The sequence below is a fragment of the Bos mutus genome, chromosome 9, assembly GCF_027580195.1.
Source record: "Bos mutus isolate GX-2022 chromosome 9, NWIPB_WYAK_1.1, whole genome shotgun sequence".
Lineage (NCBI taxonomy): Eukaryota > Metazoa > Chordata > Mammalia > Artiodactyla > Bovidae > Bos > Bos mutus.
Window position 1 is genome coordinate 39,110,388 of NC_091625.1, and position 27,837 is coordinate 39,138,224.

The 27,837-nt window shown below is 35.6% G+C and overlaps 1 protein-coding gene across 8 annotated transcripts in view; it reads left to right on the forward strand.

Moving 5' to 3' along the window:
• The window catches only part of REV3L (REV3 like, DNA directed polymerase zeta catalytic subunit), a 180,017-nt gene that overhangs the window by 74,171 nt on the left and 78,009 nt on the right, over positions 1-27,837 (forward strand). For 6 of the 8 annotated variants that reach the window (XM_070376418.1, XM_070376421.1, XM_070376422.1 and 3 more), the window contains 7 exons: positions 6,260-6,359; positions 12,808-12,902; positions 13,464-13,568; positions 14,542-14,626; positions 14,711-14,862; positions 22,347-22,466; positions 25,119-25,356. In XM_070376418.1, coding sequence (XP_070232519.1) covers positions 6,260-6,359; positions 12,808-12,902; positions 13,464-13,568; positions 14,542-14,626; positions 14,711-14,862; positions 22,347-22,466; positions 25,119-25,356 — 895 coding nt within the window. The remainder of the gene's footprint in view (positions 1-6,259; positions 6,360-12,807; positions 12,903-13,463; positions 13,569-14,541; positions 14,627-14,710; positions 14,863-22,346; positions 22,467-25,118; positions 25,357-27,837) is intronic. The other 2 variants (XM_070376420.1, XM_070376419.1) reach the window with 2 other exon arrangements.

Here is a 27,837-nt window from a genome sequence, read left to right on the forward strand (position 1 = left end):
TCACAAAGATTACAAACAATAAAGAAATACTGGCCAAAAGAGGAAACAGAGTGCTGAAAACAGCCTTTGCCCTGAGAGGTTTTGCTAATCCTGGCTGCCTCCATTGAGGCTGCCTTACTAGGTGAGGTAACTAAAAGCAGCAATTCAGGACCTGCTGGACAGGTTGGAATCCTCCACAGAGGGAGGGAGGGTTTCAAAGAGACATGCCCAAAGTAGGAAGTGGAACCACTTTGAGACATTTCAGCCCAGTTTGAGTCTCCTGGGACTAAAAAAGACTGCCAAATCTAGAAATTTTCCTTAGGTAGTGGAGTCATTGGGTATCCATATACCAGAAAATAAAAATAAGAGCCCAGGACTTCCCTGGTGGTACAGTGGATAGGAATCCACCTTCCAGTACAGGGAACACAGGTTTGATCCCTGGTGCAGGAAGATTCCACATACCACGGAGCAGTTAGGCCTGTGAGCCACAGCTACTGAAGCCCACACGCCCTAGAGCCTGTGCAATGAGAAGCCCATGCACCACAATGAAGAGTAGCCCTCCTTCACTGCAACTAGAGAAAGCTGGCACAGCAAAGAAGACCCAAGGCAACCAAAAGTAGATAAAAAAACAGACAAACAGATAATAAAAAAATAAAAGAGCTCAGACACATTCCATACCCTGGGTAAAAATTAAAATGGGTCACAGACTTAAATGTAAAATTATCAGACTTCTAGAAGAAAACAATGAGAAAATCTGCCTAACAAGTTGATTTTGTCAAAGTTAAAAACTTTCTATAAAAAGTAATATTAGAAAAATGAAAAGGTAAGACACAGACTGGGAGAGAATATTTTCAAATTATACATCTGATAAAATACTTATATCTAGAATATATAAAGTGTTAGTCACTCAGTCATGTCCGACTCTGCAACCCCATGGACTGTAGCCCACAAGGCTTCTCTGTCCATGGGACTCTCCAGGCAAGAATACTGGAGTGGGTTGACATTTCCGTCTCCAAGAATATATAAAGAACTCTTAAAACTCAGTAATAGGAAAGCAAACAGCCCCATTAAAAATGGCCAAAAGACGTGAACAGAAATGTCAACAGAGGATACAAGGATGGCAAATGTAGGAAAAGATGATTCTCAACATTATATATCATTAAGGGAAAGTGAAGTGAAGTCGCTCAGTCGTGTCCGACTCTTAGCGACCTCATGGACTGCAGCCTACCAGGCTCCTCCATCCATGCGATCTTCCAGGCAAGAGTACTGGAGTGGGTTGCCATTGCCTTCTCCAATGCATGAAAGTGAAAAGTGAAAGTGAAGTCGCTCAGTCGTGTCCGACTCTTAGCAACCCCATGGACTGCGGCCTTCCAGGCTCCTCCGTCCATGGGATCTTCCAGGCAAGAGAGTACTGGAGTGGGGTGCCAAGGGAAATACGTATTAAAACCACAAAGAACTACCATTACACATTATTAGAATGGGTAATATCCAAAAACTAGCAATAAACAAATGCTGGTAAGAATGGGAACATCAACTCTCATTCATTGCTTTTGGGAAGGCAAAATAGTACAGTCACTTTGGAAGACAGTTTGCCAATTTCTTGTAATGTAAAATATAGACTTACTATCAGATCAGATCAGATCAGTCGCTCAGTCGTGTCCGACTCTTTGCGACCCCATGAATCGCAGCACGCCAGGCCTCCCTGTCCATCACCAACTCCCGGAGTTCACTCAGACTCACGTCCATCGAGTCAGTGATGCCATCCAGCCATCTCATCCTCTGTCGTCCCCTTCTCCTCCTGCCCCCAATCCCTCCCAGCATCAGAGTCTTTTCCAATGAGTCAACTCTTCGAGTGAGGTGGCCAAAGTACTGGAGTTTCAGCTTTAGCAGCATTCCTTCCAAAGAAATCCCAGGGCTGATCTCCTTCAGAATGGACTGGTTGGATCTCCCTGCAGTCCAAGGGACTCTCAAGAGTCTTCTCCAACACCACAGTTCAAAAGCATCAATTCTTTGACGCTCAGCCTTCTTCACAGTCCAACTCTCACATCCATACATGACCACAGGAAAAACCATAGCCTTGACTAGACGAACCTTTGTTGGCAAAGTAATGTCTCTGCTTTTGAATATGCTATCTAGGTTGGTCATAACTTTCCTTCCAAGGAGTAAGCGTCTTTTAATTTCATGGCTGCAGTCACCATCTGTAGTGATTTTGGAGCCCAGAAAAATAAAGTCTGACACTGTTTCCACTGTTTCCCCATCTATTTCCCATGAAGTGGTGGGACCGGATGTCATGATCTTCGTTTTCTGAATGTTGAGCTTTAAACCAACTTTTTCACTCTCCACTTTCACTTTCATCAAGAGGCTTTTGAGTTCCTCTTCACTTTCTGCCATAAGAGTGGTGTCATCTGCATATCTGAGGTTATTGATATTTGTCCCGGCAATCTTGATTCCAGTTTGTGTTTCTTCCAGCCCAGCGTTTCTCATGATGTACTCTGCATATAAGTTAAATAAACAGGGTGACAATATACAGCCTTGACATACTCCTTTTCCTATTTGGAACCAGTCTGTTGTTCCATGTCCAGTTCTAACTGTTGCTTCCTGACCTGCATACAAATTTCTCAAGAGGCAGATCAGGTGGTCTGGTATTCCCATCGTTTGAAGAATTTTCCACAGTTTATTGTGATCCACACAGTCAAAGGCTTTGGCATAGTCAATAAAGCAGAAATAGATGTTTTTCTGAAACTCTCTTGCTTTTTCCATGATCCAGCGGATGTTGGCAATTTGATCTCTGGTTCCTCTGCCTTTTCTAAAAACAGCTTGAACATCAGGAAGTTCACGGTTCACATATTGCTGGAGCCTGGCTTGGAGAATTTTGAGCATTACTTTACTAGTGTGTGAGATGAGTGCAATTGTGTGGTAGTTTGAGCATTGTTTGGCATTGCCTTTCTTTGGGATTGGAATGAAAACTGACCTTTTCCAGTCCTGTGGCCACTGCTGAGTTTTCCAAATTTGCTGGCATATTGAGGACCGAGCAATTACACTTCTATATGTTTACCCAGTGATTTAAAACTTATATCCACCTAAATGTTATGTGGCAGCCTGTATGGGAGGGGAGTTCAGGGGAGAATGGATACATGTATATGTATGGCTGAGTCCCTTCACTGTTCACCTGAAACTATCACAACATTGTTTGTCAACTGGCTATACCCCAATGCAAAGAAGAAAATAACTTATGTCCACCCAAAAACTGTATGCAGAAGTTTATAATGGCTTTATTTCATAATTGCTAAAAATCTAAAGTAACCAAGATGTCCACTTAGTGGGGGCCATGGATAAATGATTATATACCAATACAGTGAAATACTGTTTATCAGTGAAACACATCACAATATTGATTCCTACAACATTGATGAAAGTTGAATTCATTTACTAAGTGAAAGCCAAACCTAAAAGACTACAAGTTGTATATGCGTATGTGTTAGTCACTTAGTCGTGTCTGACTCTTTGTGACTCCATGGACTGTAGTTTACCAGGCTCCTCTGTGCATGGAATTCTCCAGGCAAGAATACTGGAATGGGTTGCTATTACCTTCTCCAGGGGATCTTCCTCACCCAGGGATTGAACCTGGGTCTCCTCCATTGCAGACAGCTTTTACCATCTGAGCAACCAGGAACATATACAAATTGTATGGTTTTATTCATATAACATTCTAGTAAAGGTGAAACTATAGAAATGGAAAATATATTAGTGGTTGCCAAGAATTGGAGAAGAGTGGAATATTGATTACAAAACAAATATATAGGGGAACTTTTCGGATGAATTATTCTGCATGTTACTTGCATGGTGGTATGATTTTTTACAGTCATCAAATCCATAAAAATGTACCCTAACCAAGTACTGATGGTTAGCAGTCCCAGTCATTGGATATAGTGTTATTTGGATATCATGTCCCCTCTCATATGATGTGATCATCGTGGTATTCTTCATAAAAATACCTCATTGTGGCATTCTTCATGAAAACTCATAATAACAATCTAGTCATAAGAAAAACATCGACAAACCTGGATTGGAGGACATTCTGTAGGTTACCTAACCAGTAATCGAGACTGTTGAGGTCATGAAAAATGAGGAAAGACGGAGAAATAGAGCAGAGGAGACTAGGAACACATGGTAACTAACTACAGTGAGGTATCCTACTTTAGATCCCTGAAACAGAAAATGGACAGTATTGGGTAAACTGGTGAAATTTAAATAAAGTGCATAGTAGTTAATAGGAATGTACCTATGTCAGTTTCTTTGATAGATATACTGTGGTAATGTAAAATGTTAACAATGGGAAGGATGTGATAAGCAGTATTCAGAAACCGTACTATCCTTGTAATGTTTCTGTATCTAAAATTCTTCCAAAGTAAAAAGGTTATTGGGGGAACAGCAGGTTGGTTATCAGTGTCAAATATAGCTGGGAGTACAAGAAGGACTGAGGAATGGAAAATGTTTTAGAGAATGTGTAGGAGGTATTTATAGGAAAAGGATGTCCTTTTTACAAATGTTTGTTTCCAATAGGTGAAAAAGATGAGAAGAGTCTTAATTAGCAAATGTATGTAAGCCATTTATTTTAGTTAGGTGAGTATTGGAAGGGACAACTAGAAGGCAGAAATTTATGAAATTTCTTTGGGGAAAATTAAAAGAGATTTCAAGTATGATGAAATAAAATTTGTGTTTTAATTTATCATTGTTAAATAAACCTTCATGTTTTTGTTTTGTTCAAAAAAGATTAAAGATTATACTGAAATGGAAAGAATAGGTGAATTATTTTTTGTATTACATTTTATCATGTTATCTCAGATATATTAAATGGACAGTAAACTTCTTATTATAAATATGTTAATATGCATAACTTAATATTTTAATCTTGTAAAACAAGATAATGTCTATAATATAGTCTTTTGAAAGTAAATTTAAAAGTGAAAAATATTTAGAAATTTTAATATTATGTATGCATATACCATTTTGTCTTAGTATTCAGTTATATATTCAGTTGTCAAGTGAAATGGAAATATTATTAAGGTGAAGTATATAGAAGTACTTAGAGTAAATATTTTTTAGATCAGAGGCATTTTTTACTATTCTCCATCGTGACTTTATATTACATTTTTAACATCCAGAGTTGAAAAGAATGACAAATACATTTATAAAATAATACAAAAAGTATAGGTAAAGTGTGATTTTTAATACTATGATAGGTAACTTGGTAATTAGTAAACATGTAGATTATTCATTCATATACATTTATTAGAAAATAACTGTTTTGTAATTTACAACTTACAAAGTATTTCATATAAATAGTCTTGTTGCATAACACCGAAGCCTTCAAAAACTTCTGAAGGTAGATGGAACCACTTACATGGTTTGATACATGTTTTGTTAAAGCAGCAAAGATAGTAAGTCTAATTAATTACATAATTTTGTGATCAAGCTCACCAAATAAGAATTAAATTTAGTTGAAGAGGATTGCAAATTTAATGTATTTCTCACACATAATTGTTAATCAGATATCCTCCAATATAAAATGAGAAGTTAAAAAAATACTTTATGTTGGGATTCTTTCTTTGGCCCTTATTCAAGCTTTGTTTATCTGAAAATGTAAATTCCTCTTAAGAAATCACAAAAAGATTGCTAACATTTAGAGACCATTTCCAAAGCATGGCCCCTGGACTCTGTTTATGCATCTGGGATAACTAAGCAAAAGCGTAGTTCTCTCCAACTACTGGTCAAATTGTATTTGCATTTGCCCCAGCTTTCCACTCGCTGTTACTGCCATTACTTTTGGAATGCATTATGTGTTTTCTTTTTATTCAAGGATTAGTATTTAAAGTATGTTTTGAATTTTATCTGGAACCTGGTTTCCACTAGAATTTTAGTTGAGGCTCATACAGAATACCCTAGGAATTTAGATTAAAGTCTACAAAAATTCTTGTTTTTTTTTTTAAATGAAGTTTTAAGCACACCTATCACTATGGTGTGTTTAAACGTATCATACTTTTATTCTGGTATGAAAGTATTGTGGCCATTTCTCTTTCATATCCATATATTGCAGATACTTTTCCCCCCTCTCCATTTGGAATCTTTACTCTCCACTGGGCAAATGCATTCCAGTACGTTTATGAATTTTTAGGATACAGTTTTAGGAACTAGTCATGTGGTTTGTATACTAATTTACCTAAAGAGTAATTATATGCAAGTTAAAAGTGGAACTTAACACTTTTGCCTTTATTTCTAGGTGATCCATTGCATCTGACTGGGTCTTGCAAGGATCGGCTACCAGGAAAAAATTCCCTTACTGGTACTTTATTTCGGTGGGAAGAAGGCGAAATACCAAGGTTAGTTAATGTTGTAAAGGAAAAGAAAACTTAGTTACATATGTCCTACTCTATTCAGAAATCAGTGGTTAGCATAATTTAATTTTAAAATTGTTTCTTTGTAAGTTTATCAAAAAAGCAAATCTCAACATTAGTATGTTACATGGATCATAGATTTCAAAAATAAACTGTGAAAATAGGTTGAAAATATACCTAGTTATTCCCTAATTAATAAAAGGAATCTGAATGTAAGTTTTTATATTTCTCTCCAATATCTATCTTGTTTGTACATTCTAAATTCACGTCCTACAACTTGTCAAGTGGGCTTCCCTGGTGGCTCAAAGAGTAGAGAATCCACCTGCAATGCAGGAGACCTGAGTTCAATCCCTGGGTCAGGTAGATCCCTGGAGAAGGGAATGGCTATGCACTCCAGTATTGTTGTGTGGAGAATCCCGTGGACAGTAGAACCTGGTGGACTACAGTCCGTGGGGTCGCAAAAAGTCAGACATGACTGAGTGACTAAGCACACACACACACACAGTTTGTCAAGTAAAAATCATGTAATATAAAAGCAATTTAAAACCTAAATAGCAGGACTTCCCTGGTTGTCCAGTGATTAAGACTCCAAACTTCCACTGCAGGGGGGTTCCATTCCTGGTCAGGGAACTAAGATCCCATATGTTACATGGTACAGTGGATAAATATTTAAATCAATAGGTAAACCAATCAATCCTAAATGGAAAATATTTTTAATAAAAATAACCCCTAAATATTTCTGAATATTTGTGAGAAAAAAAGTGGGTTATTGTAGTGTATGTGAATAATACAGTTTGTGATTTCTTTTGACTATTTAGTATTTATTAGACTCTTGGAGAGGGTAAGATATTCTAAAGGCTTAGATTTCCCTACTATAAAGTAGATATATAATCAGTACCTATAAAAATTATCATAATATCTTAATCTACATAGAAGTAGAGGATTTTTGTTTTATACCAAAAAGTTGTTGCCCAAGCTTTCTTGATTCTTTGGTATTGATGGGGTGTTGTGGTGTCTTCTTTTTCACTACTTATATGTCACCTGATAAGTTTTAAGCGTTTTTTTTTTTTGTTTTTTTGTTTTGCTTTTTTCTTTTTTTAATGAAGGATGCAAAGTAGAAGTATTCAGTTAAATGACTTTTTTTATTTAATGATAAAATGTGAATTTATTAATTGGTTGAAGATAAGCTGCCGTAAGTGTATTTGTTTAGAGCTTAATTTATATAGTTTAAGATACTAATATGTTCTTCACAGAATTTCCATATTATAGAATTGCTTTGGCTTTTTAAGACCTGACATTAAGACTCTCATTAAATAATGATAGAAGTATGTTGATTTATAACTAATATTACGCCAGAATGAGACTTCAAAACCTTCCAAGTGGACAGTGACTTGCCTTACCTCTGGATTCAGTTAGCAAATGTCAGGACTTTTTGGTAAAGTCATACACGTATACATACATATGTACTTCTAGAGTCCTCAGATACAGCAGAATTGTTTTTATAATTGTGTTGAATTGGTATTAATTTTAGAGAGAGTGTTATTTAATGCATCAAGTTCAAGTTCTAATTAATCCAGAACAAAGTGACCGACAGACTGTTTTCTGTCTCGTTTTTGTACCTGTGATATAGTTCCTCTATCTCTCTGAAATTGGAACAAATAAGCTTAACCCAGGGATTTGACCTACTCACTAGATCCCTTGGTTTTCAAAGTTCTATAATTTCGTAAGTTGTTTTTTGCACAATCAACTCAAATCAAGGTTTATTTGTATTGAAAGCCTTTTTCAGCAAGCATCTTTCTGGTTAGGTCATAAGACTATATAGTAAAGCTTCACTGGTTAGGAGTTAGTTTAAAGAAACTCTGTGTATTATAATGAAAAATTTGAATTATTACTTTTAAAAGCATAGATGAACTTCCCTGGTGGCTCGGTGGTAAAGAATCTGCCTGCTGGTGCAGGAGACACAGGTTCGATCCCTGGGTTAGAAATATCCCCTGGAGAAGGAAATGACAACCCACTCTAGTTCTTGCCTGGAAAATCCCATGGACAGAGGAACCTGGTGAGCTGTAGTCCATGGGGTCACAGAGAGTTGGAAATGACTGAGCACAGTACAGTACAGAGCAAAGATATGAAATGGTAAACTAGTGAAATTAGACAAGGTATTCAGAACTAGAATTTATAATAAATGTAGGTTAGCTACAACCTACATTTTTGTCCCATACTTTTAGGCTTCTTGTATTAAACATGAAAATCTATCATTTCATCAAATACAAATAATAAAATGTCATAAACATTTTTGCCAAATCAGTACTCTTAAATTTTTTTAGTCTCATTTTTACCCCCATGTGAGCACCTTCCTCTGGGTACCTTTTTTTTTTTTTTAAACCCAAAATGTTTTATATTCCTTCACAAGGAATTTCAAGGGCTGAAATTCCACAATTTCACAATATTTTACAATATTATGTTGAATAATAATATTGATAATAATATCTGAATAATTTCACAATATTATTTCAAGGGCTGAAACAAATAGCAACAAACTCAATGAGATGAAAGTGCTGAGTTTGCAAGTCTACTAACCTTACCTGCTGTGGTGGTGGTGGTGTTGCTAAGTCGTGTCCAACTCTTGCAACCCTATGGACTGTAGCCCATGAGGCTCTTGTGTCCATGGGATTTCCCATGTGAGAATACTGGTGTGGGTTGCCATTTCCTTCTCCAGGGGATTTTCCTGACCCAGGGATTGAACCCACATCTCCTGCATTGGCAGGCGGGTTCTTTTCCACTGAGCCACCAGGGAAGCCCTGCTGGCTCATTGTAAATTACTACATATCATGGACCTTCAGTCATTTGCCAGGGTGTTGAATTCACAAAGGTCGAATCTACTGCAGTAATCTCAACCTGGCTGCCCATCAGAATGATCTGAAGAGATTTTTTAAAATTACAGATGTCTGAGCTCTACCCTCAGTGACTGTAATTTGTGGGTATATTGTGTTAAGCTGTGAATAGAAATATTCAGAGAGGTACAGTTGCCTAATTACCATTGTATTGCTTAACTACCTTTCATAATTAAAATGAATGACCTACATATATTTGCAGGCTCAAATTTATTTTAGTTTTTTAAAAATTATTTCTAATTGGAGAATTATTGCTTTACAATATTGTATTTGGTCTCTTCCACATATAAACATGAATCAGCCATAGTTAAACATATGTCCCCTCCCTCTTCAACCTCCTGCCCACCTCCCATCATATCCCACCCCTCTAGGTTTTTTTTCTATTTACTGAAAGGAGTTTTTTAATTTCTGAAAACTACTTCCTAAAAGATGATGCTGTTAAAGTGCTGCACTCACTATGCTAGCAAATTTGGAAAACTCAGCAGTGGCCACAGGTTTGGAAAAGGTCAGTTTTCATTCCATTCCTAAAGAAGGGCCATGCCAAAGAATGTTCAAACTACTGCACAATTGCACGCAATTCACATAATAGCAAAGTAATGCTCAAAATCCTTCAAGCTAGGTCTCAACAGTATGTGAACCAAGAACTTCCAGATGTTCAAGCTGGATTTAGAAAAGGCAGAGGAACCAGAGATCAAATTGCCAACATCCATTGAATGATAGAAAAAGCTAGAGAATTCCAGGAAAACATCTACTTTTGCTTCATTGACTACGCTAAAGCTTTTGACTGTGTAGATTACAACAAACTGTGGAAAATTCTTAAAGAGATGGGAATACCAGACCACCTGACCTGCCTCCTGTGAAACCTTCATGCAGGTCAAGAAGCAACAGTTAGAATCGGACATGAACAATGAACTAGTTCCACATTGGGAAAGGAGCACATCAAGGCTGTATATTGTCACCCTGCTTATTTAACTTATATACAGAGTACATCATGTGAAATGCTGGGCTGGATGAAGCACAAGCTGAAATCAAGATTGTGGGGAGAAATATCAATAACATCAGATATGCATATGATACCACTTTTATGGCAGAAAGCGAAGAAGAATTAAAGAGCCTCTTGATGAAGGTAAAAGAGGAGAGTGAAAAAGCTGGCCTAAAACTCAACATTATATAAACAAATAGCATTCATTCCCATCACCTCATGGCAAATAAATGGGGAAGCAATGGAAACAGTGACAGACTTTATTTTCTTGGGCTCCAAAATCACTGTGGACAGAGACTGCAGCCATAAAATTAAAAGATTTTTGCTCCTTGGAAGAAAAGCAATGACAAACATAGACGCGTATTAAAAAACAGAGACATTACTTCGCCTACAAAGGTCCATCCATACATGGTGTGCTTCATTACTCAGTCGTGTCCACCTCTTTGCGACTCCATGGACTAGCCCACCAGGTTCCTCTGTCCAGGGGGGTTCTCCAGGCAAGAATACTGGAGTGGGTTGCCATGCCTTTCTCCAGAGGTTCTTCCCAGCCTAGGAATCGAATCCAGGTCTCCCACATTTCAGGCAGATTCTTTACCGTCTGAGCCACCAGGGAAGCTTAGTCATGTATGGATGTGACAGCTGGACAATAAAAAAGGCTGAGCACTGAAGAATTGATGCCTTCAAACTGTGAGAAGACTCTTGAGAGTCCCTTGGACTGCAAGGAGGTCAAACCAGTCAATCCTAAAGAAAATCAACCCTGAATATTCATTGAAAGGACTGCTGCTGAAGGTGAAGCTCCAGTACTTTCACCACCTGATGGGAAGAGCCGAGTCATTGGGAAAGACCCTGATGCTGGGAAAAAATTAAGAGCAGGAGGAGAAAGGGGTGACAGAGGACGGGATGGTTGGATGGCATCACCAACTCAGTGAGTTTGAGCAAACTCATTCACAGGGGAGGGTGAAGGGTAGGGAAGCCTGGCTTGCTTCAGTTCATGGGGTCGCAAGAGTCGGACAGATGTGAGCACTGAACGGCAACAATATCCTTTCCCTAGTAACACCTCCTATTCTGAATGTCTGAAGTAGTTTTTAATAAGGGCAGGAAATAATTGTAAGTTTCTACTGTGAAATTGCATTTTTAAATATTTCCTCCCTTTGTCACAAATCATCTACTGGAAAATTCACCCTTGAAATTTATAATATAATTCTTTCAAAATTCTGAAACATTTTAGTATAAAGGAGAAAACTATTGGCCAAAACTATTTTATCTGATACTTTATTTCATGGAATAACTTATTTTGTTAAATTAGACAAGCTGTATTGCGAATTACTTTTTCTGAAAGTTAGAGAGATGGATATACTGTGATAGTTTGACGAATGTCCCTCCTCAGTGGTAGAAAGATATATGTGTGTTGTGTCTGTATATCTGTATCTATCTGTGTGTACAGATAAATTATAAAAATTCTTTGTTTTAACAATTGCTTATGATCCATCAAAATTTATACCTATGGCTGATTCATGTGGAGGTTTGACAGAAAACAACAGACTTCTGTAAAGCAATTATCCTTCAAATAAAAAATAAATTTTTAAAAATAAACTTATTTCTTAGGTATGGACAATGGAGAATGAGTTTTGTTAATACAGTTCTCTTAAAACATGACCTTATGGTATCACCTCTTTTCCTAGCTATGATCCCAATACTGGACATGGATGGTTTTACAGTTGTCATGTTATGGAAAGTTTTAAAAGTATTCCCTAGCTCAGTAGTAGTTGTTGAAGGCAGAGAGAGCAATATCACTTGCCCACTTTTCAATATGTTTATTTCCCCTCAACTCTTGGTATATATTTCTTCCTAATTTTTAAAAACCATCCTTTTTAATTTTTAAAAGCCATCTTTTAATAATTGCCGAGATAGATGCCTCTGGGCAAGTAATTGCATATGTGTATGGTTTTTGATGAGTCCCCTCTCTTGTCTCTCTGTTGTCTTAACCCAGCTCGCTCTGGATATGACCCACATGCTGAAACATTGTATATTCCCTTTTATATATTTATATAATTTTATGTATTTATGTATTGTTTATTTTTGGCTGTGCTGGGTCATTGTTGTTTCACGGGCTATCTCTAGTTGCAGACAGCTAGGGCTACTCTCCAGTTACAGCTTCTCATTGCAGTGGCTTCTCTTGTTGAGGAGCACAGGCTCTAGGGCGTGTGGGCTCAGCAGTTGCGGCTCCCAGGCTCTAGAGCACAGGCTCAGTAGTTGTGGTGCACGGGCTTAGTTGCCCCACAGCATGTGGGATCTTCCCAGAGCAGAGATTGAACTCGTGTCTCCGCAGGCAGATTCTTTACCACTGAGCTACCAGGGAAGCCCTGTACATTCCTTTTATATAAAATATAATGAACCAAAGTATGTAAAATGATCCCAAAAAGATCTCTGTAGAGTTATCAATTGATAAATATCACTGGCTTTCTGGTTACCCCTTAAACATGAAAAATCATTTAAGAAAAATCTTAAGAAAATGTTCTCTTACGTAATTATTGTGTCTTTTGATACTTCTTTAATACAGCTCTTTAATACTGGAAGGTGTTGAACCACAGAGTACTTGTGAATTAGAAGTGGATGCTGTAGCTGCTGATATCTTAAATCGGTTGGACATTGAAGGTATATACACAGTTATTCTTAGTGTATATTTTTATTTTTAAAAATCCATGACCAAAGAATGGAAAAAGTATGGAAGAAAATATCACTAGGGAAGTGAAATTAAAGGAAAATGTAAAATATTATGAAGATTTTTTTTCCTGTTCCCTGATGAGATAGTCATTTTTCATTTATGCTTCATTCATATGAGTTTGTTTGTATAAACATAAAGTAAGTGTGACACTAAATAAATAAATTAGCCATTATAAAAGAATTTACTATGCTCTGCCTGCTAGTTTTTTTATTTCAGATTATGTACCAGGGAGGGGACTTTTGGGTCTGTTGACTATCATCAAATGTTTGAATCTTATTCTCTTGCTGGGGTTTTAGGGAACTAGTAAGGAAACTAAAAAGGGAGTAATATAGTAAATGTAGGTTGGGATAATTTATTTTATTACAAAAAGTAGGTAATTGTTTTTCTTAAGGGCAACATTTATTTTTTTTTAATGTATGGATTTCTCTTTTTTTTAAGCAAGTAATTTTCACTTTGACCCTTGTTGTATTGAAGTATTATTGTGATTACAGCTCAAATTGGTGGAAACCCTGGTCTACAGGCCATATGGGAAGATGAAAAGCAACGGCGAAGAAATAGAAATGAAACTTCTCAAATAAGTCAACCTGAATCACAAGGTACAAGCCTAATAATACTCTGATGATACTTTTTTAGCTGGATATTTTAATGAAAAAGTACAAGCCATTGAATTTTTACCTTGACATTAGATTTTGCTTTTCAAACTACATTTAAATTCTCTACATATTTTTCTTCCTATTCTCATTATTCTTCACATCGAAAGTGTCACTCATTGTCTCTCATAAGAAATTGACATCTTCGTTGGCCTTGGTTTTCATTCTATCCTTTTCTCCTTTTTCATTCTCTAGTGTGTTTTAACCTTGGCATTTCCGAATGAGCTATAGAATACTTACAGAAAAGCATGAATCCCAACTTAGAAACACTGTTTAGTTCATTAAGCTTTGAAAATGTAACCCATGAAATTCTGTCCCCAAATTATTTCTCTGGGTATGTCATAAATTCTGACTTTGATTAACTTGTACATCTCTGAAGAAAATACTCATTTGATTTGTTACTAAACTTTGATACATTCAAAAAGAATTGGAAGAAATTTTTTAAATGCCATGGATACAACAAATTATTAAATAAAAGTAAAAGAAGAGAAGACAGTTTAAAAGGAATACAGTAGTAAGCATACACTGAAGTCCAATTAAAATTTGTGTTATAATCTCATGGACACTAAAAATCCTTTGATAAATTTTGAATGCCTTTTATGCCTTTTAAAATAGAAATATTTTATAAAGGAAAAATTTCTAGGTTCATGGTGTATGATAACATTTTTAGATAGAAAATAATGTTTTTGTTTTTAATTTATAGAACTTAATCTTGAAATGACTTTAAGTGCTTAATTTTATAGCTTCAGTAACAACCATTTCCTTTTTGTTTGATTTATGTAATAGGACTGTTTTTAGGTGGTGTTATATGTGTCAAATATAGGAAATTGCTACCATTTTAAAAAGGTACTCTAGGAAAAAGGTAACTATTTCATTCGTTTGCTGTCTACATTTTTTAATGAACTTTTAAAATTCAAAGATCGCAGGTTTGTGCCAGCAACAGAAAGTGAAAAAAAATTTCAGAAGAGACTTCAGGAAATTCTCAAAGAGAACAATTTTTCTGTGTAAGTGGTTATTTATTATAGATCTCAGAACTAATTTTATTGCTTTGTTATGTAGTTTTTTATAAAGGATGTGTTTTAATTAAGCAGAACATTATCAGGATCTGTGGACTACAGCGATGGATCCCAGGAGTTCTCTGCTGAATTAACATTGCACTCTGAGGTTCTGTCTCATGAAATTCTTCCGTGTACACCAGCTAATATGGTAGAAGTCCACAAAGATTCAGAGTTGAGCAAAGGTAAGGGTTTTCCTGCAAACATACAGAAAATACCATTATATACATCCTGTGTATCTAGCACTGAGATATTAGTATTTAGTTGAGTTAGCTCATTTTTTTCCCTAAGAACTAAATATCATTGATGTAGCAAAAACCTCTCTCATTCCTTTACCTTTTCTTAATCTCTAAAGGTAAGCATCATTCTAAAGTTGATACATATTGTTAAACCATGTATGATTTTATGTGTTCTTACATAAGTATGTCCACAACAAATACTATTATTTTAGGTTTTAAATTTTACATAAATGGTGTCCTTCTTAGCATAGATTAAGCAATTTGCATTTTCCATTCAACATTATATTTTTTAACTATTTAATTGAGGTATAATTTACATGACATAAAATTCACTCATTTCAAGTGTATATAATCCAGTAATTTATGGTAAATTTACAGAGTTGTACTAACATCTCCATAATTCAGTTTTAGAACAGTTCCTTCACCTCAAAAGACTCCAACCCTAAGTAACCACTAAGCTGTTTTCTTGTCTCTCAAGATTTATCTTTCCTGGGTAAATCATGTAAATGAAGTCATAAAATATGTGATCTTTTGTACTTTTTTACTTAGCATAATATTTTTCGTTTTTTTCCATACTGTAGATCTCTATCAGTATTTCATTCTGTTTTATCGCCTAATAGTATTATTGCCTTGTACCAATATATTTTATTGATTCATTCATTAGGTGATGAATATTTGAGTTCTTTTCACTTTTGGGCCCTTAAGAATAATGCTGTTCTGAACGTTTATGTCTTTGTGTGGATATATATTTTCATTTTTCTTGAGTGGATATCAAGGAAGAGAATTGCTGGGTCATTTGATAAATTTGTGTTTAATTTTTAATAAATGGCCAAACTGTTTTCCTAGGTGCTGCACTTTTAAATTCCCATCAGCAGTATATGAGGGTTCCAGAGACCTTACATTCTCACTAACACTTGTTATTATCTGTCTTTTTTTATATAGCCATCCTAGTATGTGTGAAATGGCATCTAATTATGGTTTAATTATCATTTCCCTCACTAATAATGATGTTGAGTATCTTTTGTGTCAGCAGTAATAACTTTGAAATCTGTTCTCTTTCTTACATGTTTGTAGGTCACTCATTTTAGCTGCTGATTAGCATTCTTTTGTAAGACTAAACAAGTTTATTTGATTCTCTACAACTCTTAGATGGTTTTCACTTTTGCACTATGGTTAGCAGTGTCACATCTGTCACCTTGTGGCCATGTGCAGGAGTTTCTCTACAGAAAACATATAAAAGTATAATTTGCCAAGTCTTAGGGTATATGTATTATTAAACTCTTACCTTGCTGTTACTGTTAAGTCACTTCAGTCGTGTCCAACTCTGCGTGACCCCATAGACGTCAGCCCACCAGGCTCTCCTGCCCCTGGGATTCTCCAGGCAAGAACACTGGAGTGGGTTGCCATTTCCTTCTCCAATGCATGAAAGTGAAAAAGTGAAAGTGAAGTCACTCAGTCGTGTTCAACTCTTAGCGACCCCATGGACTGCAGCCCACCAGGCTCCTCCATCCATGGGATTTTCCAGGCAAGAGTACTGGAGTGGGGTGCCATTGCCATCTCTGAAACTCTGCCTTAGATAGCATCTATTCTGTCAGGGTTTCTATAATGAAGTTAGTTTTTACATGGTTGGTAGTTAAGAGTGTAATGAAAGTTTTATTCAGAAGTTGTTTTTTATGCATACAGTTTTTCTAGGCAGGGGAGTCAGAATAGCAGGAGTAGAATTACCAACCTTCAGCAGGAAAGGAAAAGCCCTCTTTTCACTGCTGCATGGGCAGCAGAGGCACTCTTGACTGTATTAAAAAGCAGCTAGAAATGAGCACCTACAGCCACCTAGGGCTTCCTCCTTCCCTAAGAGTTGCATCTTGGCGTTGTGCCCTCTGACTCAGAGCAAGTTACACCCTCTCCCAAGTACTTTAATGGCAGCCTTTTGGATCAGAGCTCTACTTTGATTTGCTTTGTCTTAGCATCTTCTAGCCCCATCCTAATCAAAATGTACCCAGAATTTCCATACTACTATTTCCTGTGCATTTTTAATATCTACTATGACAGCTTCCAGCCACACTGAGCTGCCTGCCTGACTGAGCAGTTTATTTCCTGGGGTACCAATTATTGATTTTGTTAGTATTCTCGTTACAGAGTTGCATAAATTTTGTCTTACCGTTTAATTTTCCTTATAAGCTCCATTTTAGTGCTCAGTTTTTCAGATTTTGAGGTATGTTAACAATAAAACTATCACATTTTATTACAGAATTGCTCTATGAAATGATTATACCTAAGTTTATATTCCCACAGAATGTTAGAGCTTTTACTTCCCTACATCCTCAACAATATTTGATAGTGTGAGATGCAAACATTTTTTGCCATTCTCATTCTTCAGAATCTGCATTTCCTGATTACTGGTATTTATAAGCATTTGGGTCTTTCTATCTGAGAATTGCTTATTCATGTTCTTTGCTTATTTTCTATTGCATCAATCGTTTTCTTACTAATGTACATTTCTTACTAATGTGTAGAAATTCCTTGTATTTTCTAGATATCAAGCCCTTGTTAGTTATATTTATTGTAGAGATATTTTCTGAGCGACTTCACTTTCACTTTTCACTTTCATGCATTGGAGAAGGAAATGGCAACGCGCTCCAGTGTTCTTGTCGGGAGAATCGCAGGGATGGTGGAGCCTGGTGGGCTGCCATCTCTGGGGTCACATGGAGTCGGACACGACTGAAGTGACTTAGCAGCAGCAGCAGCAGACTTGAACTTTATTTTTGGTCTTTTTTCCCATTTTCTTCCCTTTTTTAAAAAGAGTGTTTTGTATGTCTTTCTAGCATTATATTTAAGAATTTTTTTCCTTTACTGTTTGGTTTTGGTACCTGATTTACAAGTTATTTCCTATCCCGCTGTAATGAAAATTTTCATCCTTAAGGTTTATGTGTGCTTACAGTTGGTTTTCCACATGTAGGTCTTCAATTCGTCCTGCATTTTACTTGTGTACATAGTAAGGATCTTACTGTATCTGTTTTTTCTAGGTATAAAGAGCTAGTTGTTCCAACACATTTATTGGAAAAAAAATTGTTTTCACTGAATTCCCCAACCTCAGTTGTGTTCTCCCATGTTAATATCATACTGTTCTAATTACTGTTGCTTTGTAAGTATGGGTATATATCAGGGGCAGATCTCTGAATAGCTTCAAAATTGTCTTAATGACTCTTGGATCTTTTAAAAAGTTCTCCCATGTTAATTATAAGATCAGATTGTCTTGTTTCTGAAGAGAACTTTGTTGAGATTTTATTGGAAAATTATTGAATATATAGACCGATTTAGAAATATTTTAAATCTTTCTATATACCAAATTATCTCATTTATGAGCATGATATATTTCTCAGTTTATTTGGTCTTCTTCCTTGTCTGTAAGTAAAGCTTTGTGGGTTTTTTTGTAAAAATATTTAATATCTTTTGTTAGATATATGCCAGGTGCCTCATAATTGTTGCTGTTGTAAATTTATCTTTCAAAAATTACATCTTCTAATTGCTGATATTAGGATCTTCACTGACCTTGTGTGTCAGTCTTATATCCAACAACTTTTATTAGTGTTGATGATTTATATCTGTTTCATTGGATTTTCTGTGTAGAGTCATTATCAGAAAATAATTTTTACTTCCCTTCCCATCCTTATATTTTTTTAATGTTTTAATGCACTGCTTAAGAACTCTACAATAATGTTAAGTAGAAATCATAAAAGTGTTCTTCCTGGCTTAAAAGGGAATGTTTTTGTATTTCATCATTAATTATGAAATTTACTACAGGATATTGGTAGATACGGAGAAGGCAATGGCACCCCACTCCAGTACTCCTGCCTGGAAAATCCCATGGATGGAGGAGCCTGGTGGGCTACAGTCCATGGGGTCGCGAAGAGTCGGACACGACTGAGCGACTTCACTTTCATTTTTCACTTTCATGCATTGGAGAAGGAAATGGCAACCCACTCCAGTGTTCTTGTCTGGAGAATTCCAGGGACGGGGGAGCCTGGTGGGCTGCCGTCTATGGGGTCGCACAGAGTTGGACACGACTGAAGAGACTTAGCAGCAGCAGCATTGGTAGATAAATTTTAATCAGTTTATTAAATAGCAATTAAATCTTCTATTTCTTGCTTGCTAAAGAAAATTTGAGTTTTTAAAAGCAAGAATGGATATTAAGTTTTACCAAGTTTTTCTTTCTGAATTTATTGACATAATCAGTTTTTCTCTTTTACTCTGTTAATATGGTAGTCACATTAATAACGTATCTAATGTTAAACTGTCCTTGCACTCCTGAAACAAATCCTTGTTTGTCATAATGTGTGTGTTTTTAAGCATTGCTGTGTTTACTTTGCTAATAATTTTGTTTAGGGTTTTTTTTTTCTTCCAGGAATTGAGAAGCATTCATACTTTAACCCCATTAAATGCATTGTAGAGCTTTTCCTATTTTTCACCTCTCCTTTCAAGAATTTTTATTGGATTGATATAGTCTATTTTTAGAGATTTGATATATCTCATCTGTAAAACCATTCAGACTTAAACAGGTTTTTTTGTGGCTTGATTTTTATGTGAGGGTGAGGGTAGTAAGGGCTTCCCTTGTGGCTCAGATGGTAAAGAATCTGCCTGCAAAGGATCAGACCCAGGTTTGATCCCCGGGTCAGGAAGATCCCCTGGAGAGGGGATGGCTACACTCCTGTATTCTTGCCTGGAGGATTCCATGGACAGAGGAGCCTGGAATCCATGGGGGATATAAAGGGTTTAGATTTTAAACTATTAATTTATCTTCCTTAATTGTTACAGGTTTACTCAGGTTTTTTATTTCTGTTTGAATCAGAGTTTATATCATATTTTTCCTAAGAAACTACCCATTTAATCTGAGTTTTCCATATTTTTGGTATAAAGTTGCTCACAGTGTTCCTTTAATATATCTCTTTTACCTTTGGCACTTCCCCTTTTATTTCTAATGTAATTTATTTACTCTTTCTCTGTTTTGTTGTGATCATTCTTGCCAGTCTTATCTATTTTGTAATTAGTTTTAAAACCTGCTTTGTTTTCACTGATCTCAGTTTAGGGGTTTTTTGTTTTTTTGCTTTGGGATGACCTGTTTTTTTGTAGTTTTCTTCTTTGTTCTTTTGTCTTGATTAAACACTCTAGCTATGTCCTGGGTTGAAAACATTGATTTTCAAGTCTGAATATCAAGGGCAGAAAAATAGAATGTGCGTGGGGAACAGAGTAGTCCAGGTGGGGAACAGAGTGGTCCCTGTGGGGAAATGTGTGTGGGTTTATTTCTGAGCTCTGTATTCTGTTTCATTAATCCATATGTCTGTTCTTGTGCCAATATCATGCTGTTTTGATTACTGTAGATTGTCTGAAGTCTGGGTGAGTTATACCTCCTGCTTTTTTTTTTCTTCAGGATTGCTTTGGCAATTCTGGATCTTTTAGGAGATCCAGAATCTATATCCAGAGTATAAATTTTAGGCTTATTCTGGTTCTGAGAAAAAGTCATGGGTATTTTGATAGGTATTGCATTAAATATATTGATTGCTTTGGGCAGCATGGCCATTTTAACAGATTTAATTTTTGTAATCCAAGAGCATGGAATATCTTCCCATTTCTTTAATTTATCTTCAGTTTCCTTTATTAATGTTTTATAGTTTTCAGCATATAAATCTTTCACCTCCTTGGTGAGGTTTATTCCTAAGTATTTTACTTTTTAATCTGACCTTAAAAGGGACATTTGTTTACGATCTCTTCCTGATATTTTATTGTTAGTGTAAAGAAATGCAAGCAGTTTCTGTATGTTAATCTTGTATCCTCCTACCTTGCTGTGTTTGTTTATTAGTTCTTGTAGTTTGTGTGTAGAGTCTAGGGTTTTCTATATATCATGTCATACCATCTACATATAATGACAGTTTTACCTCTTCCTACCGATTTGAATACCTTTTCTTTTTCTTGTCTGATTGGTGTTGCTAGAACTTCCAATACTGTGTTGAAGGGAAGTGAGGGTCTACATCCTTGTCTTGTTCCAAATTTTAGGTGGAAGGCTTTCAGCTTTTCACCATTGAATGTTATATTGGCTGTGTATGTGTCATAGATAGCTTTTAGTATGTTAAGATATGTTTTCCTCTTTACTCACTTTTGTAAGGGTTTTAATCATGAAAGATGTTGAATTTTATCAGATACTTTTTTCTGCATCTATTGAGATGATCATATGGTTATTGTCTTTTCTTGTGTTTTGATGTGGTAGATCACATTGATTGATTTATGTATGTTGAACCATCCTTTTGACTCTGGGATGAATCTTAATTGTTCATGGTATATGATCATTTTAAAGTGTTGTTGGATTCAGTTTTCTCATATTTTGTTGAAAATTTTTATACCAATATTCATCAAAGATACTGCCCATAATTTTTGTTTTTTTGTAGTGTCTTTGTCTGGTTTTGGCATCAGGGTAGTGGTGGCTTCATAGCCTATCTTTGGAAGTGTTCCTTCCTCTTCAGTCTTCTGGAAGAGTTTGAGAAAAATTAGTATAAGTTCTTCTTTGTATGGTTGGTAGAATTTGCCTGTGCAACCATCTGGTTCTGGACTTTTGTTTGTAAGGAGTTTTTTTTTTTTTTTGTAATTACAGATTCTGTTTCAGTCTAGTGATTGGTTGGTCTGTTCAAGATGTATTCCTTCTAGATTCAGTTTTGGAGAGCTGTATGTTTCTATAAAGTTATCCATTTCTTCTAGGTTGTCTAATTGTTTGTGGTATTGTCTTATGGTTTTTTGTATTTCTGTGGTATCAGTTGTGATTTCTCCTCTTTGATTTCTTATTTTATTTGGATCTTCTCTCTTTTTTCCTTGGTGAGCCTGGCCAGAGGTTTGTCAATTTTGTTTACCCTTTCAAAGAACCAGCTGTTAGTTTCATTGATTTTTTTTTCTAGTTTTTTGAATCTCTCTTTATTTATTCCCTCCCTGATCTTTATTACCTCCTTCCTTCTGCTGACTTTAGGTTTTGTTTGTTCTTCTTTTTGCAGTTCTTTTAGGTGGTGGATTAGATTGCTTATTTCAACTTTTTTTTTTCCTTAAAAAGAAGGCCTATATCACTATGAACTTCCCTCTAAGAACTTGTTTTACAGATTTTAATGTACAGTGACTTTATCAGGGTAATATAACTGTACAAACTAGGTACTTGATTTAGTGAAGAGATTGTAAACATTTAGTGATCACAGTTTCAGGGTTTTTTTTTCCTGTGTGACTGGTTAGGTTTCCTGTGGCTTTCATTAAGTTTATTATATTTTATTTAACATATATCACTAATACTTCAAAATTTTAAGTAGGTTTACATTGTAATGTTTTCTAATTTAAACAAATTGTAAGCAGCTTCAGATTTAGGTCATTTACTTTAATGTTTTTGTATTCTTTGTCCTTTTAAGGTCACACTAGACCCAAAGTGGAGGAAGCTCTTATTAATGAAGAAGCAATTTTGAACCTCATGGAAAACAGTCAGACTTTTCAGCCTTTGACCCAAAGACTGAGTGAGTCACGAGTTTTCTGTAAGCAACTATTCTGTCATAAATTTTCAGTATGTTAAATCAACAAAAGTGCATATATCAGGTAGTATTTTTTCTTTTATTTGAAGAGGTTAAAGTTGCATGTTGAATAAATTCTTACTCAGTATAAGAAGGAAATCTTGCATTAAGAGAAGTATAGTTTCTTTTTTTGTTTTCCATACAGCTTTTTCTGTTAAATAGTTGGAAAAGAAAATAACTCTCTTTTTCTTAACTTCACTTTGGTTGAAAGAGAACTGTATTGCTTTAAGAGGAAATGTGTTTATTTTGAATTAAAATTCTTCAAAGTTAAGTACATTAATAAAATACCGTGATTGATTCTTTGTTAATAAGTCTCAGAAATTTCCCTGGACAATACCTTTCAAGCTATTAATTCTTGACTAGCATAGGACATAACAGTTATTTCTGAGTATCTTTTACATTTCCATAAATGCATTTTCATTACTATTACAAGCCATTTACTAGATTTCATTTCAGTAATTTACTCTAAATTACTGATATCTTTTTCAGAAATGTTTTTAAATTTTCATTGCAAAAAGTGAAATATCATTGAACTTCCTGCATCTTGTTTTGCTCGGTATAACAATTTTATGTTTCTTGCTTACTTTGTTTTTCCATTCTTACTGTATCAAATGAGGTATAGCATCAAATGTGATCCTACCCCTCCACAGTATCCTCTCTCTGTTATTTACATTTTCATTTGAGTGGAAGATTAACTCAGTGACTAGGGACAATATCAAAATTACTGTACACAGTCATATTTCAAGAACATTTTATATGAAGGTAGGTAACTTTTTTCTTTTTTAAATGAATGACATGACATATAGAAAGAAATGATCCAAAGACCACATCTAAAAATTAATTTGAAGTTTATAATATAAAATGTTTTATTTCTCTGAGTAAATAAATGTTATATGCCTAAATTATATTTTAGTTATAAAAAGACAGTTAAAGAAATTGAAAAAGAGAAAGGTGTATTCTTATTTCTTCATACTAAGTGAATAAAATGTATCACCAGCTGATACAATTTTCACTTATTTAAAGTTGCAAAAAATAGTCTCAATGTTAGTCAAAGATCTGAGTCAAATATATATAAATCATTTGCTAATATTAACTTTTTAAAAAGTATGTCAGGAAAAATAAACTGCAATTCTAGGTTTAAGAAATAGATTTTTGCCAAAATAGCCTCTATAGGCAAATATCTTCAATTTTGCCTTATATTTGGTAGCATGATTGAACTAGTTTCTTCATTGTCAGCAAAGAAAAACGGAAACAATATATTCCCATTTACTAAATATTATATTTTACAGAGAAAAAGGTTGTGTACTAGATTAGAACAGCCTCCTTCTTTATGATATTTTTTTAGATAATAACTTTTAATGGGATATAATTCACATATTGTAAAACTAACCTTCTAACTTGTACAGTTCAGTGGTTTTCAGCATTTCATGTAGTTATGCAATCATTTTCACTATCTGATTACAGAACATTTTTATCACTCTAAAAAAGAAACCCCATGCCCATTTGTAGTCCCTTCTCTCTTTTCCCTCCTCTCAGCCTCTGGCAACTTCTGATCTGTTTTCTCTTTTGCTAGATTTACCTATATTGGGCATTTCATATAAATGGAATCATATAACCTTTTGTTTCTGTATTCTTTTCACTAAGCATAATGTTTTTAAGGAATATATGTTTTCATGTTGAGGTGTATATCAGTGCTTCATTTCTTTTTACTACTGAATAATGTTGCATCATATGGATATAAACCATATTTCATTTCTCTTTCCTTCAGTTGATAGATTTTTGAGTTGTTTCCACTTTTTTGTCTATTGTGAGTAATGCAGCTATGATTATTCATGTATAGGTGTTCGTTTGGACACATGTTTTCACTTCTTTTGGGTATATACCTACGAATAGAATTACTGGCTCTCCTGGTAACTCTGTGTTTAACATTTTAATAAACTGCCAAACTTTTTTTCCCTCACAGCAGCTGTACCATTGTACAGTTTGACCAGCACTATATGAGGGCTCCAAGTTTTTCACATATTGTCAACATTTGTTATTATCTGTCTTTGATTTTATCAAACCTAGTGCATATGATGTGATATCTCAGTGGTGGTCTTCAGGAAGTAATGCTATTAATCACTTTCAAAGCTCTCCTGTGTTTTTCAATTACAGGTTTTGTTTGGTAATCCTATGAGCTAAATAAATCTCAAATGAGGGATAAGGTGTTGACATGTTTCACTTAGCATTAATTCATATACTTATTATATATTTTATATTTATTATAATCATTTGTGATTATATTTCGTTTAGTGCTCCTCAGCCTTACTTAAGCAGTAAGAGCTTGAGCAGCTTGTTAACATGCAAATTCCTGAGCCTTGCCTCAGAAATTCTAATTCAATAAATGTGAGATGGTATCTTAAGAATTTTCTTCTTAATAAGGACACAAAATCATTCTAGTACAGGTGGTCCAAGGGTCATACTTGGATGGAAGAACTATATCAATACATAAATCTCTGTACCAGTGGCATTTCAGCATGTGCCAGCATATATGATTCTTAATGTTTTATATATAATTGATCTGAATTATTTAGAAAGTGTAAGTTATTTGTTGGTGATGCTTTACTTGTTTTGTAGTGGACAGTAGTCCTGATGAGGCTCTGGTACATCTTCTTGCTGGTTTGGAAAATGACGGCTATCACAGGGGAAGAAATAGGATGCCATCACCGTGTCGTTCCTTTGGAAACAGTAAAAATCCTCAAAATAGTGATGATGAAGAAAATGAACCACAGATTGAAAAAGAAGAAATGGAGCTTAGTTTGGTAATGTCTCAGAGGTGGGACAGCAATATTGAAGAACATTGTGCCAAAAAGAGGTAACTTTTTAGTTATTTCAGTTCCTTTAATAACTTTCTGTCATTATCAGTTTTCTTTAATCAGAAATTCTTACTATTATTCATAATAAAAAGCACCTTATAAACTAAATTGACTTAAAACTCTTTTAAATAATGCGTTGTTTCTAATGTGGAATAAACTTCATATTCCAAGTGAAATGAAATTTTAGTACATTTAAAAAGATTAAACCTAACTTTTTCCCCTTTATTATTGAGGTATAAGACATACATCACTGTATGAATTTTTGATGTACAGCGTAAAGATTTGATTTATGTATATTGTGAAATGACTACCACAGTAGTTTCAGTTAACTTCCATCATCTCATAGATACAATAAAAAGAAATAGGGGATATGCATATGGAATGTACAACGATGGCACTGATGAACCTATTTGGAGGGCAGCAGTGGAGATGCAGACATAGAGAACAGACTTGTGGACACAGTGGGGGAAGGAGAGAGTGGGATGAATTGAGAGAATAACATGGAAATATATACATTGCCATATGTAAAATAGATAGCAAGTGGGAATTTGCTGTGTGACACAGGGAGCTCAACCCAGTGCTCTGTGACAACCTGGAGGGGTGGGATGAGATAGGAGATGGGAGGGGGGTTCAGAAGTGAGGGGACATATGTCTACCTGTGGGTGATTCATGTTGATGTATGGCAGAGGCCAACACAATATTGTAAAGCAATTATCCTCTAATACAAAGGAAACGAAACAAGAAATGGGGGATTATTTCCTTGTAATTTGAACTGTTATGATTTACCCTCTTAACTTTCATATATGTCATACAGTAATGGTAACTATAGTCACTGTGTTGTACATTATATTGCCTAGTCATGTTTATAACTGGAAGTTTGTATCTTTTGACCACCTTGCTTAAATTCATGCTCTCCCCATACACCTAACTTAGAAATCATCTGTTTATATACACAGTATCAATATGTGTGTCCTAAATGGGACAAAATGGAAGTGCCTCCTTATATCAGAAATTGAAAAAAGAAAGCCCACTTTCTGATATTTTGTTGTTTGTTGTATAGAGATGCAACGAATTTCTTTATATTAATTTTGTACCCAGCAGCTTTACCATATTCATTGATGAGCTCTAGTAGTTTTTGGTGGTGTCTCTAGGATTTTCTATATGTAGCATCACATCATCTGCACACACTGAGTTTTACTTCTTTTGCAATATGAATTCCTTTTATTTTTCTTCTGTGATTGTTGTGGCTGAGACTTCCAAAACTATGTTGAATAAAAGTGGCAAGCGTGGGCATCCTTGTCTTGTTCCTGATCTTAGAGGAAATGTTTTCAGCTTTGAGTATGATATTAGATGTGGGTTTGTCATGAATGGCTTGTATTATTTTGAGTCATGTTCCCTCTGAACTACAACAAACTTTGGAAAATTCTGAAAGAGATGGGAGTACCAGACCAGCTGACCTGCCTGTTGGGAAATCTGTATGTAGATCAGGACAAACAGTTAGAAATGGACATGGAACAACAGACTGGTTCCAAATAGGAAAAGGAGTACATCAAGGCTGTATATTGTCACCCTGCTTATTTGACTTATATGCAGAGTACATCATGAGAAACACTGGGCTAGATGAAACACAAGCTGGAATCAAGATTGCCAGGAGAAATATCAATAACCGCAGATATACAGGTGACACCACCCTTATGGCAGAAAGTGAAGAGGAACTCAAAAGCCTCTTGATGAAAGTGAAAGAGGAGAGTGAAAAGTTGGCTTAAAGCTCAACATTTCAGAAAACGAAGATCATGGCATCCGGTCCCATCACTTCATGGCAAACAGATGGGGAAACAGTGACAGGCTATTTTTTCGGGCTCCAAAATCACTACAGATGGTGACTGCAGCCGTGAAATTAAAAGACGCTTGCTCCTTGGAAGAAAAGTTATGACGAACCTAGACAGCATATTAAAAAGCAGAGACATTACTTTGCCAACAAAGGTCTGCCTAGTCAAAGCTGTGCTTTTTCCAGAAATCATGTATGGATGTGAGAGTTGGACTATAAAGAAAGCTGAGTGCCGCAGAATTGATGCTTTTGAACTGTGGTGTTGGAGAAGACTCTTGAGAGTCCCTTGGACTGCAAGGAGATCCAACCAGTCCATCCTAAAGGAGATCAGTCCTGGGTGTTCATTGGAAGGACTGATGCTGAAACTGAAACTCCACAACTTTGGCCACCTGATGCAAAGAGCTGGGTCATTTGAAAAGACCCTGATGCTGGGAAAGATTGAAGGTGGGAGGAGAAGGGAACGACAGAGAATGAGATGGTTGGATGCATCACCAACTCAATGGACGTAAGTTTGAGTAAATTTCTGGGAGTTGGTGATGGACAGGGAGGCCTGGCGTGCTGCAGTCCATGAGGTGGCAAAGAGTTGGACATGACTGAGTGACTGAACTGATGATGTTCCCTCTGTGCCCATTTTCTAGAGTTTCTATCATAA